The following is a 16,832-nucleotide window of genomic DNA, read 5'->3' as shown; positions in this document are numbered from 1 at the left end:
TTTATTGTGGTCATTCTGTGATGCATCCTGATAAAATGCTTTCCATGGTGCACCTAAGAAGATGATGAGAGTTGTTGGGGACATACCAAACTTCCTAAGCTTTCAAAGAAGAAGAGGTGTTGGTCATGGTTTCATGCTTTCTTTGCCATGGGTTAGTTTGTATGTCTGCAGTTGTCCCCAAGATTGTTTGAGGAAGGATGTCAGTGGATATAGAGTGGATAAATAAGTGACGAAATGACTGGTAAATCCCAGCAAGTCTCAGATGCTTCACTTCATGTAAGGGGAAAATATACCATTTAATTGCCAGACCATTGACAGCATTGATGTACAATGGGATCTTGGGGTCTACATTAACAGCACACTGAGTGCTAGTGGCAACACGTAGAATTTGGGCAAGGAGGCACTTGCAATGCTTACCCTCATTGATTGGGGGGGATTGTCAGGAAGTCATGATACAGCTATGTGGGACTTTGGTTAGGCCGTATTCGTAGTATTACGTGCTATTTTGCTTATGCCAATACAGGAAAGGTGTGAAGGCTTTGGAAAGGGTGCCTTCAGCCTCCCTATTATAGATCTTGTCTTAAAAACCTAATGGGAACAGAAGTATTTGTTGAGATGCTTTAGTGCTGTCACAGAATGCTCAGCCAGTTTTTGATGCAGAATAATTTACTGTTTATGTTGCTCTATTTGTGTTTTTACAAAAATGATGAAAAGATTTGTAAATGTTTCTATTTATCAACTGTGTATTTTAAAGCTGACAGCACCTGTGACAGTGGGCAAGGATCAACACTTTACTCTGACTCCCAAGACAGCCAGCAGAGTGTAGTTTACTCGTCTGTTCATGAGGCAGTGCCCTCTGCCGTACAGCAGATCTACAGTCCACCTCAGTGTGAAATCCAAGCACCTTCCATTAGCTCTCAGTCAATCGCACACTACCAGCACACTTCAACGGTATGTTTTACATTTCTTTAACATGCTATTTTAGTTTTATTTTGCTTTTATGAAAAGAAAATGCTTGCACTGTAAAAACAAATTATTTCCATTTGATGTGAGAGCTTACTGCAAGTTGCATGTCTGGTACAAAATCTATGAATACAAATTAAATTAATGACAAAACTGATCAGTGATTATGTAGATTTGTCTGCCTTGAAATAGAGATGTTAAATAAGGTATGAACTGATATGCTCAAATGTCACCAAAGTAGCAGCAATATGGAGTATGGAGGCACAGAACCTCATGTATAATACCTGTACCAAATAATTAATTCCACAATGAACTCCAATAATAGTATTATTCATAGGGATATTTTAAGATTGAGAGGATATTTTCAAAAATCTGAATATTTCTGTAGTGAGTTTGAAATGGAAAATTTGGGAAGAAATATTCCCCCCAAAAAATATGCAACTTATATTGTTGCGTTTGACTTGTGAAATTAGATGCTAATATCCTGTACCTGATTAGGTGGATGAAACCTATTCTTTTGATTTGTAATTGCCTTTTATATTTTTAGAATTCTAAGATATGTGGTTGGCTTTCTATTTTACTCTTAAACCCTAAACTGATTTTTAAAAGCTATTACATGTGTTAGGGGGCTGTATTTTTTCTGTGCATAGTTCAAAGTAGTACCTCCATCAGATTTTTGAAATAATCAGCTAGGTAACATATGAAACTTTGCTGTATTCTGTTCTCTTTGAATGAAATAATAGATGTGGTTGCCTAGCTCTGGAAAATGTTATGAAGCAAATATTGCTGAATTTGGAAATTTGAGATTAAAAGATTAATGTTAGAAATACAGAGTTCATAAATGCAGAGAGAAACACTTAATATTTTGGATCATTAACCTTTCATTTACAGAATTTTGTTTTTGTAATTATTTACATCCCATGTCTAACAGCAGCATAGCAGCTTGCTGTCGATAGGAATATCTCTGCTTGTTTATATGTCAAGTACATGTGATCTGTAGGTCTTTAGTAACAAGACTGCATAAACATCTTGCTGCTTGGAATCTGAAATAGTATAATATTTATATTTTGTAATGTACAATCAAATTGTGCTGTCTTTCATATGTTCATAAGTCATAGGAGCAGAAGTAGGCCATTTGGCCTGTAGATAGACACAAAATGCTGGAGTAACTCAGCAAGCAGGCAGCTCTGGATAGAACGAATGGGTGACGTTTTTGGTCAAGACCCTTCTTCAGACAGGCCATTCGGCACATTATGTCTACTCCACCATTCAATCACGGCTGATCTATCCCTATCCACCCACTTCTCTTGCCTTCTCCCCATAACCCTTGACAGCATTGCTAATCAAGAATCGGTCAATCTCCATCTTAAAAAATACCCAACGGCTCGGCCTCAATAGCTGTCTGTGGCAATGATTCCACAGATTCACCACCCTCTGACCAAAGAAATTCTTCCTCATCTCCTTTCTTAAGGGCCTGTCCCACTGTACGAGGTAATTCAAGAGCTCTCCCGAGTTTAAAAAAAAATCAAACTCGTGATAAGTGCGTAGAATGTACGTAGCGGATACGTCGGAGTTCGGGACATCTCTTAGTGGCACGTAACGCTAACGGCAGGTACTCGGGAAACGCAGTAAGCTCGTGAAGATTTTTCAACATGTTGAAAAATGTCCACGAGAGCCCGAGTACCTACGAGCAGCTATTACCGTAAATCTCCGAGTTCAAATCAGGGGAAACTCGGGAGAAATCTTGAATTAGCTCGTACAGTGGGACAGGCCCTTAAAGGAGAAACACACTTTGCTACACTGTATTCCATCTGCCACTTCTCAGCCTACACTCCGAATCTGTCCAAGTTCATCTGCAGAGTCCCTACTTTCTCTACTCTATCTGTCCCTCCACCTATCTTCATATTTCTGAGTTTACAACAGTTCTTAGTGTGTCGATTTTAAAGTTTAGGCCTTTTAAAATATTTTATTTTTGTTCAGATCTTAAGTCTTTTATGACAATTTTTGTTCATAAAGTTCAATTTTTTTAAAGTTATTTAAATTTCAGAGCATTTCAGAAACAGTTGATGGTTTAAAATTTTGTGGAGAAGTTAAATTTGAAATGCTTTATCTACTACATTGCTTCGTGCTGATTTTTTCTCACCTATTGGGAACTATTATAAGTTTGAATTTATTTTGTACATTGTTACTTTAACAATATGGTGCACAAAATTAAGTGGATAATATTCAACGTGGATGGAAAGGAATATATTATCTAAGATGCATCACAGATGACCTACTGCCGTGTACTTTTACATTTTATTGCCTGCAGTGCATTCCTTGAGATTTTATTGGCTTTGAACAATTAGTTAGAAACTGATAACTTGACAGATATACCAGCGGCATATAAAAATAAATTGTCCTGAAAATATGTAATCTTTGTAATTTTATGTAATTGTGATAAGATTCAATTATCATAACCTAATAAGTTGTGATGCTGTGGTGTTCTGGTTTTCACACTACACTCTCTTCATTTTCATCACAGGATGAATTAAAAAAAAATGTAGGACAATTCTCAGAAAGCAGAAAATGTCATTGATTTTAACCTATTTATTTTAGCCCTACTCTCTGATGCATGTTCCATCTGTGGCTTTGCCTACACAATCCCATCAGTTTGGGCCTCAGCAGCATTACCAGCAACCAGCCCCACTTCCTGCGATGCAGATGGCACAAGTCCAACAGGTGAACACTTCATTTTACTGATGGACTGCATTACTGTGCCGTTTGTGAACCTTTATATTTCTGTTCTTTCACCCATATATTCTGATTTCTCATAGTTGGACCCTTATTTCTGCACTGCAACATTCCATTTTCAGGTAGATATTCCAATTGCACAAATATTTTATTTGGTTATTCTTCATCAAACTATTTATTCAAATTTTCTAATTGGAATTACTTACAACTTTTAATCCAATTTCTTTTTTTACTCCATCTTGAAAAGGAATGTTGTAAAAGACCTAGTTTCTCAGGATAATTTGATAAAACGATAAATGACATGACAAGATAGCTATAACTTATTGTCAGTTATTAGTTTGTTGGCACCATTTTATTTAACATTTTAATAAAACATATGTAGACTTTGGTAAGTACAGAAGCTATTTTCAGTTTGCATTTAGAGCTAATAGGTCAACGGAGGATGCCATCAACATAGCTCTACATTCTGCACTGACACATCTGGAGCGTCCTGGCTCATATGTGAGGATGTTATTTGTAGATTTTAGTTCTGCATTTAATACCACCATCCCCAGCAGAATGGTGGACAAACTGTCTGATCTGGGTGTTAATGCAAACACATGCGGATGGATTAAGGACTTTTTAACAGACCGCCCACAGACTGTCAGGATGGGGTCCAATTACTCCCCAGTCCTGACGCTCAGCACAGGAGCGCCACAAGGTTGTGTGCTGAGTCCCATCTTGTATACAATATACAGTTATGACTGTATACCAACACACAGCACAAACAGGATCATCAAGTTTGCGGATGACACGACTGTGGTTGATAAACAACAACGACGAGTCTGCCTACAGGGATGAAGCCCAAAAACTGACTGTCTGGTGTACCAAAAACAACCTGGTACTCAACCCATCAAAGACAAAAGAACTGGTCGTTGACTTCAGGAGGAAGAGGAGAGAGGAACCTGCTCCCTTATACATCAAAGGAGACATGGTGGAGAGAGTCACTGGCTTTAAGTTCCTGGGAATAAACATCTCCCAGGACCTCAAATGGCAAATGAACACCGTCACTCTCGTGAAGAAGTCACATCAGTGGCTGTATTTCCTGAGGTCTCTGCGGAGAGCTAACGTCTCACAGCCGCTGCTGCTGTCCTTCTACCGATGCGCCGTGGAAAGTATCCTCTCCTATGGAATCCTGGTGTGGTTTGCTAGCTGTACTGTGGCTGAGAGGAGGGCGCTGCAGGGAATTATAAAAACTGCACAGAGCATTACAAACGCTCAACTGCCCTCCTTGGATGATATATATAGGGCCCGATGCTTGCGCCGGGCCACAAATATCAAGCAGGACACATCCCACCCTGCCAACCACCTTTTCACTCTGCTACCCTCTGGGAGGCGATTCAGGTCTCTGAAGGCTCGCACCGGTAGACTAAAAAATAGTTTCTACCCATGCCTAAAATCAGCCACAATCGTCCCAGTGCTGAAGAAGTATCCCATCACCAGCCTAAATGATTACCGTCCCGTGGCCCTCATTCCGGTAATCACTTAGTGCTTCTAGAGATTGGTCCTCCAGCACATCAAGGACTATCTCCCTCCAGACTTCGACCCCCACCAATTCGCCTATCGCCCAAACAGATCTACAGAAGACGCCATCACCGTAGCTCTCCACTCTGTGCTGAGCCACCTGGAGCAGGGGCAGAGCTACGTCCGGATGCTCTTTGTGGATTACAGCTCAGCTTTCAATACTATTATTCCGGACATTCTCATCGACAAACTGGTCACTCTCGGCCTCCCCACTCTCACATGTGCCTGGATAAAGGACTTCCTCACCAACTGGCCCCAGACTGTGAGACTCGGCCCCCACCTCTCCTCCACTCGCATGTTGAGTACCGGCTCCCCACAGGGCTGTGTGCTAAGCCCCCTCCTATACTGTCTCTACACCCACGACTGTAGTCCGGCCCACAACAACAACTGCATCGTCAAGTTTGCTGATGACACTACAGTAGTCGGACTCATCTCAAGGGGAGACGAGGCAGCCTATAGAGAGGAAGTCCTGAAGTTGACAGCCTGGTGCTCAGAAAACAACTTGGCTCTGAACACCAAGAAAACAAAAGAGCTCATTGTCGACTTCAGGAGGCACAGCACCGACTTAGCCCCCCTATACATCAACGGCGTGTGTGTGGAGAGGGTCTACACCTTCCGGTTTCTCGGCGTCCTCATCTCCGCTGACATCTCCTGGACAGACAACATCACAGCGGTCATCAAGAAGGCTCAGCAGCGGCTGCACTTCCTGAGGGTCCTCAGGAAGCACAACCTGGACTCCAACCTGCTGCTGACCTTCTACCGCTCGTCCATTGAGAGCCTGCTGACATACTGCATTACAGCATGGTACGGCAGCTGCACCATGGCAGACAGGGAGAGGTTTCAGAGGGTAGATAGGGCAGCACAGAAGATCATTGGCTGCCCTCTCCCCTCCCTGATGGACATTTACACCTCCCGCTGCCTCAGCAGGGCGAAGAACATCATCAAGGACAGCTCCCATCCTGCATTTGGCCTGTTCGACCTGCTGCCCTCATGGAGGCGCTATAGGTGCATCAGAACAAGGACAAATAGACTCAAGAACAGTTGCTTTCCAAAAGCCATAACCTCTCTGAACTCACACATGCACTGACTTCACAGCCTAACCCCCGGACTTCCATCTATCCACCTACTGTAATTTGTACTGTAACTGTAATTTTTTAATATGTGCAATAACCCATACTGAATATAGGAATCCTATTTATTCACTCTATTCACCCATTGTCTTTTTATAAATATGTATATAGCGCCGCAGAGCTGTGCACCTTATCCCCCCCCTCCCCCCTTGTTTTGTTTTTTGTTTTTTGAACTAATTACAAGTCACCACTGAGTACGAGCTGCTTTTAATCTCATTGTACATGTGTATAGTGACAATAAAATGGCATTCTATTCTATGTGCGATAAAAGAGCTTAATTCCAATAGAGAACACTGGGGAAGCAAAATGTAATTCCAAGAAATGCCGCCAAATTATTTTAAATTCTTTTTAAATACTTATTTATTATTTTACTAATAATTGTACATATGTGTCAATGGTTGTCGTGTTTGTATTTTTTTAACCGGAGGAGATGTAATGGAATTTCGTTGCACAGTATTGTGCAATGACAATAAACGTATTCATTCATTCATCGTTTATTGTTCTGCAGCAATTTCTCATGGAGTCTTCTTTTTTTCCAGCAACAGATGCCAACGGCTGAAGATTTTGTCCCACCTGTTTCTCAACCACTGCCTCAATACCAAGTTCAACAGCTTCCGAGGCCAGCACTGCCACCCCAAACCATGCAAATGATTCCTTTGCAGATTTCTTCAGAGCCCCTTCAAATTAACCAATCAACTCCAGCTATGGTATATTTCTTAATAAAATAACGCTGTTGATGGAGTACAATGGGGAAATGAGAACATCTGGTTTGTTCAGGACTATGGAAGGGGAAGCTAGGAATAGGTTTAATCTAGTGTACTGGGCTTGATCAGATATATCTGAGGATACTATGGGAAGCTAAAGAGGAACTGGCAGGAGCCCAGGCTGAGATTTACGAGTCGTCATTAAATACAGGCGAGGTGCCAGAGGACTGGAGGGAGGTAAATGTTGAGCCTCTATTCTAGAAGGGCTGCAGGGAAAAGGCTGAGAACTACAGGCCAGTGAGCTTAACATCTGCGGTCAGAAATTTGCCAGAGAGTATTCTGAGGGATAGGATATATGTATTTAGATGGACATGGGCTGATTAGGGATAGACAGCATGGTTTTGTATGTGAGAGGTCATGTCTCACAAATCTGAGTGTTTTGAAGTTGTTAAACCTAGTTTTTCAGAAAGCCTTTCTGAAGGTGCAGCATGTGAGGCTGCTAAGGAAGATAAGAACCCACAGTATCAAAGGGGAGATACCAGCATGGATAGCAGGTTGGCTGGATGGCAGAAGATAAATGGTGGCAATAAGCGGGGCTTTTTCTTGTTGGCTGTCAGGGACTAGGGGAGTTCCGCAGAGGTTGATGCTGAGGCCACTACTCTTCACGTTGTATATTAATGATTTGGACGAGGGGATTGAAGGCCTTGTGGCAAAGTTTGCGGATGATACGAAAATAGGTAGAGAACAGGTAATGCAGAGAATGCAGAGAAAGCAGGGACTCTGCAGAAGGACTTGGACATGTTGGGAGAGTGGGCATAGAGGTGACAGATAGAAACATAGAAAATAGGTGCAGGAGTAGGCCATTCGGCCCTTCGAGCCAGCACTGCCATTCAATATGATCATGGCTGATCATCTAAAATCAGTACCCTGTTCCTGCTTTTTCCCTATATCCCTTGATTCCGTTAGCCCTAAGAGCTAAATCTAACTCTTTCTTGAAATCATCCATTGAATTGGCCTCCGCTGCCTTATGTGGCAGAGAATTCCACAGATTCACAACTCTCTGGGTGAAAAAGATTTTCCTCATCTCAGTCGTAAATGGCCTACCCCTTATTCTTAAACTGTGACCCCTGGTTCTGGACTCCCCCGACATTGGGAACATTTTTCATGCATCTAGCTTGTCCAATTCCGTAAGAATTTTATATATGTTTCTATAAGATCCCCTCTCATCCTAAATTCCAGTGAATACAAGCCTCGTTGACCCATTCTTTCATCATATGTGAGTCCCGCCATTCCGGCAATTAACCTGGTGAATCCACGCTGCACTCCCTCAAGAATGTCCTTCCTCAAATTAGGAGACCAGAATTGCACACAATGGTCCAGGTGCGGTCTCACCAGTGCCCTGTACAACTGCAGTAGGACCTCCTTGCTCAAATCCACTCACTATACCTGCATGCTTACTTTCAGTGACATGTACAAGGACACCCAGGTCTTGTTGCACCTGCCCTTTTCTTAATCTGACATCATTCTGATAATAATAAGATGGAATAGAGTGTAACAAAGTGTGGAGTTATGCATTTTGGTAGAAATAATAAAGGCGTAGACTATTTTCTAAATGGGTATAGAATCCAGAAATCGGAGGCGTAAAGAGACTTGGGAGTGCTGTTGCAGGATTCCCAAAAAGGTAATCTGTAAGTCGAATCAGTCGTAAAGAAAACAAACTCAATGCTAGCATTTATTTCAAGAGGGCTGGAATACAAAAACAGGGATGTAATGCTGAGGCTCACAAGGTGCTCGTCAGGCCACATTTGGAATATTGTGAGCAATTTTGGGCACCGTATCTTAGGAAGAATATGCTGGCTTCAGAGGACGTTTACAAGAATGATACCAGGAAACAAAGCAAGAATTTCATTGTCCTATCAGGGACATATGACAATAAACTCTCTTGAACTTGAATGAGTGGGTTAACTTATGATGAACACTGGGCCTGCCCTCGCTGGAGTTTAGAAGAAGGAGGGGGGAACTAATTGAAACATACAGAATAGTCACAAGCTTGGATAGAGTGGATGTGGAGAGGGTGTTTCCACTAGCGGGAGAGTCTAGGACTAGAGGTCACAGCCTCAGAATTAAAGGACGTTCCTTTAGGAAAGAGAAGAGTAGGAATTTCTTTAGTCAGAGGATGGTGAATCTGTAGAATTATTTGCCACCGAGGGCTGTGGAGACCAAGTCAGTGGATATTTTTAAAGCAGAGGTAGATAGATTCTTGATTAGAGCCATGACAACATTTCGTTTGAACCTCAATGGGGTTCAAATGACAAATAAATTGTATTGTATTGTATTGTATTGATAACCATATAACAATTACAGCACGGAAACAGGCCATCTCGGCCCTTCTTGTCCGTGTCGAACACTTATTCTCCCCTAGTCCCATCTACCTGCACTCAGACCATAACCCTCCATTCCTTTCCCGTCCATATACCTATCCAATTTATTTTTAAATGATAAAATCGAACCTGCCTCCACCACTTCCACTGGAAGCTCATTCCACACAGCTACCACTCTGAGTAAAGAAGTTCCCCCTCATGTTACCCCTAAACTTCTGTCCTTTAATTCTCAAATTAAGTCCTCTTGTTTGAATCTTCCCTACTCTCAATGGAAAAAGCTTATCCACGTCAACTCTGTCTATCCCTCTCATCATTTTAAAGACCTCTATCAAGTCCCCCCCTTAACCTTCTGCGCTCCAAAGAATAAAGACCTAACTTGTTCAACCTTTCTCTGTAGCTTAGTTGCTGAAACCCAGGCAACGTTCTAGTAAATCTCCGCTGTACTCACTCTATTTTGTTGACATCTTTCCTATAATTTGGCGACCAAAATTGTACACCATACTCCAGAATTGGCCTCACCAATGCCTTGTACAATTTTAACATTACATCCCAACTTCTATACTCAGTGCTCTGATTTATAAAGGCCAGCACACCAAAAGCTTTCTTTACCACCCTATCTACATGAGATTCCACCTTCATGGAATATGCAGTTATTTCTAGATCCCTCTGTTCAACTGCATTCCTCAATTCGCTACCATTTACCATGTACGTCCTATTTTGATTTGTCCTGCCATGATGTAGCACCTCACACTTATCAGCATTAAACTCCATCTGCCATCTTTCAGCCCACTCTTCCAAATGGCCTAAATCTCTCTGTAGATTTTGAAAATCTACTTCAGTATCCACAACACCACCTATCTTAGTATAATCTGCATACTTACTAATCAAATTAACCACACCATCATCCAGATCATTGATGTATATGACAAACAACAGTGGACCCAACACAGATCCCTGTGGCACCCCACTAGTCACCAGCCTCCAACCTGACAAACAGCCAACCACCATTACTCTCTGGCATATCCCATTCAGCCACTGTTGAATCCATCTTGCTACTCCACCATTAATACCCAACAATTGAACCTTCTTAACCAACCTTCCATGTGGAACCTTGTCAAAGGCCTTACTGAAGTCCATATAGACAACATCCACCGCTTTACCCTCATCAATTTCCCTAGTAACCTCTTCAAATAATTCAAGAAGATTAGTCAAACATGACCTTTCAGGCACAAATCCATGTTGACTGTTCCTAATCCGACCCTGTTTATCCAGATGCTTATATATATTATCTCAAAGTATCCTTTCCATTAATTTTCCCACCACTGACGTCAAACTAACAGGTCTATAATTGCTAGATTTACTCTTGGAACCCTTTTTAAACAATGGAACAACATGCGCAGTACGCCAATCCTCCGGCACCATTCCCGTTTCTAATGACATTTGAAATATTTCTGTCATAGCTCCTGCTATTTCTACACTAACTTCCCTCAATGTCCTAGGGAATATCCTGTCAGGACCTGGAGACTTATCCACTTTTATATTTTTCAAAAGTGTCAGTACTTCCTCTTCTTTGAATCTCATAGTTTCCATAGCTACTCTACTTGTTTCCCTTACCTCACATAATTCAATATCCTTCTCCTTGGTGAATTCCGAAAAGAAATTGTTCAATATCTCCCCCATCTCTTTTTGCTCTGCAGATAGCTGTCCGCTCTGACTCTAATGGACCAATTTTATCCCTCGTTATCCTTTTGCTATTAATATAGCTGTAGAAACCCTTTGGATTTACTTTCACCTTACTTGTCAAAGCAACCTCATATCTTCTTTTAGTTTTTCTAATTTCTTTCTTAAGATTCTTTTTACATTCTTTATACTCCTCAAGCACCTCATTTACTCCATGCTGCCTATATTTATTGTAGATCTCTCTCTTTTTCCGAACCAAGTGTCCAATTTCCCGTGAAATCCATGGCTCTTTCCAATTATTACTATTTTCTTTCAACCGAACAGGGACATAAAGATTCTGTACTCTTAAAATGTCACCTTTAAATGTCCTCCATTTCTCTTCTACATCCTTCCCATAAAACAAAATGTCCCAATTCACTCCTTTTAAATCCTTTCGCATCTCCTCAGTTAGCCTTTCTCCAATCAAAAATCTCAACCCTTGGTCCAGTTCTGACCTTCTCCATAATTATATTGAAACTAATGGTATTGTGATCACTGGACCTGAAGTGCTCCCCAACACGTACCTCTGCCACCTGACCTGTCTCATTTCCTAAACGGAGGTCCAGCACTGCCCCTTCTCTAGTAGGTACCTCTATGTATTGCTGCAAAAAACTATACTGCACACATTTTACAAACTCCAAACCATCCAGCCCTTTTACAGAATGTGTTTCCCAGTCTATGTGTGGAAAATGGAAATCTCCCACAATCACTACCTTGTGCTTACTACTAATATCTGTTATCTCCTTACATATTTGCTCTTCCAATTCTCGCTCCCCATTAGGCGGTCTATAATACACCCCTATAAGTGTTGCTTCACTTTTCCCATTTCTCAGTTCCACCCAAATAGCCTCCCTAGACGAGCCCTCTAATCTATCCTGCCAAAGCACTGCTGTAATATCTTCCCTGACAAGCAATGCAACACCTCCACCTCTTTCCCCTCCAATTCTATCACACCTGGAGCAACGACATCCTGGAATATTTAGTTTCCAATCACAGCCCTCCTGCAACCATGTTTCACTAATCACCATTCAAAATGATTGAATGGCGGAAGAGACGATACGCCGAATGGTCTAATTCTGCTCATGTCTTATGACCTTGGGGAGAGTCAGCATGGGTTTGTATGTGGGAGGTCGTGTCTGATGAAGCTGATTGAGTTTTTGATGATGTGACCATAAAAGTTAATGATGGCAGAGCGGTAGGCATATACATGGATTTCAGCAAGGCTTTCGACAAGATTCCGCATGGTAGGCTTCTTTGGAATGTTAGATCCCATGGGATCCAAGGAGCGATTCCTGCATGGGTAGAAAATTGGCTTCATGGAAGGAAGCAGAGGGTGATGATGGAAGATTGCTATTAGGACTGGAGGCCTGTGACTAGTGGTGTGCCTCTGGGTTCCGTGCTAGGCCTATTGCTGTTTGTCATCTATAATCAATGATTTGATTATATGGCATGATTAGCAAGTTTGCAAATGACACAAAAGTGGGTGGTCTTGTAGATAGTGAAAATGGTTGTCAAAAATTGTAGCAGGACCTTCCCCTATTTCTCACCTGCATTTTCCTTCAATCGCATCCAAAGCAACCGCAAGAAATGCTGCATTTGTCGCTTTACCACCTCCCTTTGACTCCATTCAAGGACCCGGCGGTCTTTCCAGGTGTGGCAGAGGTTCACCTGCACCTCCTCCACATCATCTTGGCTTGGCGATCGCTTCGCCGAACACCTCCGCTGGGTTCGCAATAACCAACCTGATCTCCCGGTGGCTCAGCACTTCAACTCCCCCTCCCATTCCGAATCCGACCTTTCTGTCCTGGGCCTCCTCCATGGCCAGAGTGAGGACCACCGTAAATTGGAGGAGCAGCACCTCATATTTTGCTTGGGCAATTGTTAAACTGAGTTATTTTGTCAATCTAAAGTCAACATGACTCAAACACTTGTAGCTGTTGAAATAAATTCTTTATTCAGCTGAGACTAGTCTCTTGAACCTTCCAACACAGAGCTGATGCTCTGGGGCGGGTCCAGAGAAGAGCAACTTTGATAGAAACTCATGGCATTTATATAGGTATTAGACATTTCAGATACAGAGGGTATGACAAGCTAGTAACAATCATCTGAGTCCTTCTGGTGATTTACAACATCAGTCACATGATCCCCCCTTTCCTGGCCTCACAACCTTCGTTTGCCTGTGGTATAACTTTGCTTAGAATTATTTTATTTCAACACAGCAAAAACCCAATTATCAAAGACCACTCTTCAAAATATAAGATACATATGTAATACAATAATCACACAAGTCATACACTCTTCCCATACCAAGAAGAAAGATATTTCTATAAATCTAAACAATTTCTATAAGTCTAATGTTTACATTCCTACTAAGACAATACATTTCATAAATTGTTTCACTATAATTTTACACAGTTTACAATACTATTACCTATGTCTTTAAAACATTAATTATATAAGTTTGCTGAATTACAGTTTCTAAGTTCAAAACCCATACACATCCCAACCAAGCATACATGGGTCGTAAATCTGTCAACTTACTTAATATGTGTTTGGTGCCAGGATACAGCTCAATTCTAATTTGCAGCCCCTTTTCTTCCTATCTCTGGGAGCTGTATTTCCAATCTCTCTGCAAGGCATTTTACAAACATTACAGAACAAAGCGTAAATTCACAACTCAGACCATTACATCTGCTTCTTCGACTTTCTATAAACAAATCCATCAATCAAATTATCTTCTTCTCCAAGCAACTACTCCTCTTCACATACATCCTAATTCAACATAGCCAAGGCTAACTACAGGGCCTATTATCTCTCAGCCTTGAATTCTGTCTCAAACTCAGCATAAACCTCACAGCTTAAGAATGTGTCATAGAGAAAAGAGCAGTTGACCTCTGGCCTAAGAAGAGGCCCCTATTCAGTTATCCATTCTCCAACACAATCATACCAAATACAATTTCCTCCAGCGATTCAATTGCCTCAAAGCAATAAACTAAGCTAAGTAGGTTCCGGTCCAGGCATCTATGTTTTGATTCATCTTTCCCTGTGTGTATGTGTCTCTTTCTACTTTATTTCGTTAGGAAAACCTTAAGCTTTTCTTTTGCAAATTACCTAGCTTATATAAAAGTCACTATCGGAGTGGTTCTGTTTATATAATATTTCCTCAGTATGAACATTGACTTCTCTAATTTCAGGTAGTCCTACTTTCTCCTCCCCTTCTCAGCTCTCCCTCAGCCCACTGGCTCCACATCTTCCTTTCTTCTTCCCGCACCCCTCTCCCCCCACCCTCACATCAGTCTGAAGAAGGGCTTCGACCCAAAACGTTGTCTATTTCCTTTGCTCCATAGATGCTGCCTCACCCGCTGAGTTTCTCCAGCATTTTTGTCTACATCCAAAGCACAGTCAGTTTCCACCCTGTTCTACCCTTCATTGCCTCTTTAGTCATCAGGTGGCTTTTCTACAAAATGTGAATGTTTATTACAAATAACTTTCTGATTTAAAAAATAAAATAAATAAATAAATACAATTTGAACAAGATATTTTAAAAGCTGTAAGTATTCCCACTAAAGACTAAGAACGGTGCCTGCAAAGCGCTTTCAATATAACACCAAGAGTTTGTAGCGAACAGTGTTCTAATTTGCAACAAAGATTAACATTATTATGTCAAACATACGATTACAGAAACACATTCTGTGCTAGAACACTGATATCCTGCACACAATAAAATTCTAAGAATGAGAATATGTTACTTGCCAAGTGAATTGATGGTGAGAACTGAGCAGTTTGTCCAGCATTTCTTTGCCTCTTGTACAGCATTCTTCTTTGACCATTGAGATGTTTTAGTTTATTTCAAAAATGTAATGTGGCAATTCTAGTGGGAGAGAAAATACTTGGATGCTCTTTGCAAATTCTGCTGATACTTTCTACTGGACATGTATGCCTTGCCTAGAATTTTTACTTCTACTTATTTATCATGACAATTGTTTACCTGGCTTCTGTGAAGTGTTTATTCTCTTACATAACTCATTAGTGGTGGGTTTATGAAATAAATCTCATGTGGCAGACACACTTGGACAGGAATTTCAGGAGGCTTTTTTATTTTGAAATCCTATGGATTGGTTTGCTATTCATAATAGTGGGTTCTTTGTCAGAGCTAATCAGAGATTGATGTTGGGGCAATTTTCACGATTTTAATGTGAATTGATTAAGGTATTGTGGGAACAGTGCAAACCTTTCTGCAGACATTATGACCTTTTGAGTATCTGGTGGATACAGTGGAAGATTAGATATGGAAATGACGACTGGTGTAATTTAAAATGGATTGATGTCGAGTTATGCAAGTGAAAGGCAAGCATGCACAGTATTTGCCTTGCAGGTCTCAGAACAAAAACTTTTGAACAAGCAAAAGTATTACATGTTATTCAACATATCTTAAAATTCAAAGCACCCTTCTGGGAGACTTTTTAATCATAATTGTTTGGGATTTATAGCATGTGCACATAACTTGTTTAATACTTATTCCACGTTTCAATTTACTGTTCAGTTGAAAAGGATTTCTGCCTCTGATGCTTATGATACCAGTTATACCATTTAAAGCCTTTAGTTTTATCACAACCTTGTGTATATTCTGGCAGAAAATTATGGTTCCAACACCAAATGACAAAGACAAATGCAATTCCATGATCTCCGAGAGTCAGTACAACGGTGTCAATGCAATACTGTTCTCTCTGTCATTAAACAAAACACTTCCTTATCACTGTGCAGATATCTACTGATACATGAATGTGTCAATAGAAACGTTGTCATTGGAGAAATGTATATGGAGAATGAATAATGGAATTTAATGCAGATAAGTGTGTGGTGTTATATTTTGGGAAGTTAAACCATGGCAAGACCTTCAGTGAATGGTAAGGGCCTGGGTTGCATTGCAGCAGCCGGATCTAAGAGTACAGGTATGTAGTAAACCTGAAAGTGGCGTCACAGGTAGATGGAGTAGTAAAGAAGGCTTTTGATGCATTGTCCTTCATTGGTCAGGAAATTGCATAGAGAAGTTGAGACATTATATTACACTTGTACAAGATGGTGCTGTGGCTGCATTTGACATATTGTGTTCAGTTTTGGTTACCCTGCTAGATGTCATTAAGCTAGAAAGAATACAGGGACTTGCAAAGATCTTGCCAGGTCTCGAAGGCCTGAGCTACAGTGAAAGGTTGAGCAGGACAGGGGTGCAGGGGGCTGAGCGATGATTTTATAGAGGTGTATAAATTCATGAGGGGAATAGATTAGGTGAATGCACAGTATTTTACCCAGGATGGGCGAATCAAGAACCAGAGAAAAGAGTTTTATGGTGAGAGGGGAATTGTATAATAGTTACCCGAGGGGCAGCTTTTTTCGCTCAAAGGGTGGTAGGTTTATGGAACGAGCTGCTAGAGGTACTTGAATCAGGTTCTATAAAAGCATTTAATAGATACTTGGGCAGGTACATGGATAAGAATGATTTGGAAGAACGTGGATTAGCTTGAATAGGGCATCTTGTTCAGCATGGACTAGCTGAGCCGAAGGGCCTGTTCCCATACTGTATGACTCCAGTGACTAAGTTTACAATTCTGGCTGATGGAATTAAACTGATAAGGTTACGT

The 16,832-nt window shown here is 41.1% G+C and overlaps 1 protein-coding gene across 8 annotated transcripts in view; it reads left to right on the top strand.

The window, feature by feature from the left end:
- Positions 1 to 16,832, top strand: part of wnk2 (WNK lysine deficient protein kinase 2) — a 150,555-nt gene that overhangs the window by 80,900 nt on the left and 52,823 nt on the right. For 4 of the 8 annotated variants that reach the window (XM_033036522.1, XM_033036525.1, XM_033036523.1 and 1 more), the window contains exons 8-11: positions 755 to 951; positions 3,562 to 3,684; positions 3,780 to 3,818; positions 6,929 to 7,096. In XM_033036522.1, coding sequence (XP_032892413.1) covers positions 755 to 951; positions 3,562 to 3,684; positions 3,780 to 3,818; positions 6,929 to 7,096 — 527 coding nt within the window. The remainder of the gene's footprint in view (positions 1 to 754; positions 952 to 3,561; positions 3,685 to 3,779; positions 3,819 to 6,928; positions 7,097 to 16,832) is intronic. The other 4 variants (XM_033036524.1, XM_033036527.1, XM_033036526.1 and 1 more) reach the window with 4 other exon arrangements.

Source organism: Amblyraja radiata, chromosome 18, assembly GCF_010909765.2.
Source record: "Amblyraja radiata isolate CabotCenter1 chromosome 18, sAmbRad1.1.pri, whole genome shotgun sequence".
Taxonomy (NCBI): domain Eukaryota; kingdom Metazoa; phylum Chordata; class Chondrichthyes; order Rajiformes; family Rajidae; genus Amblyraja; species Amblyraja radiata.
Note: the sequence above shows the minus strand (reverse complement) of the source record. Positions and strands in the feature narration are given on the sequence as shown.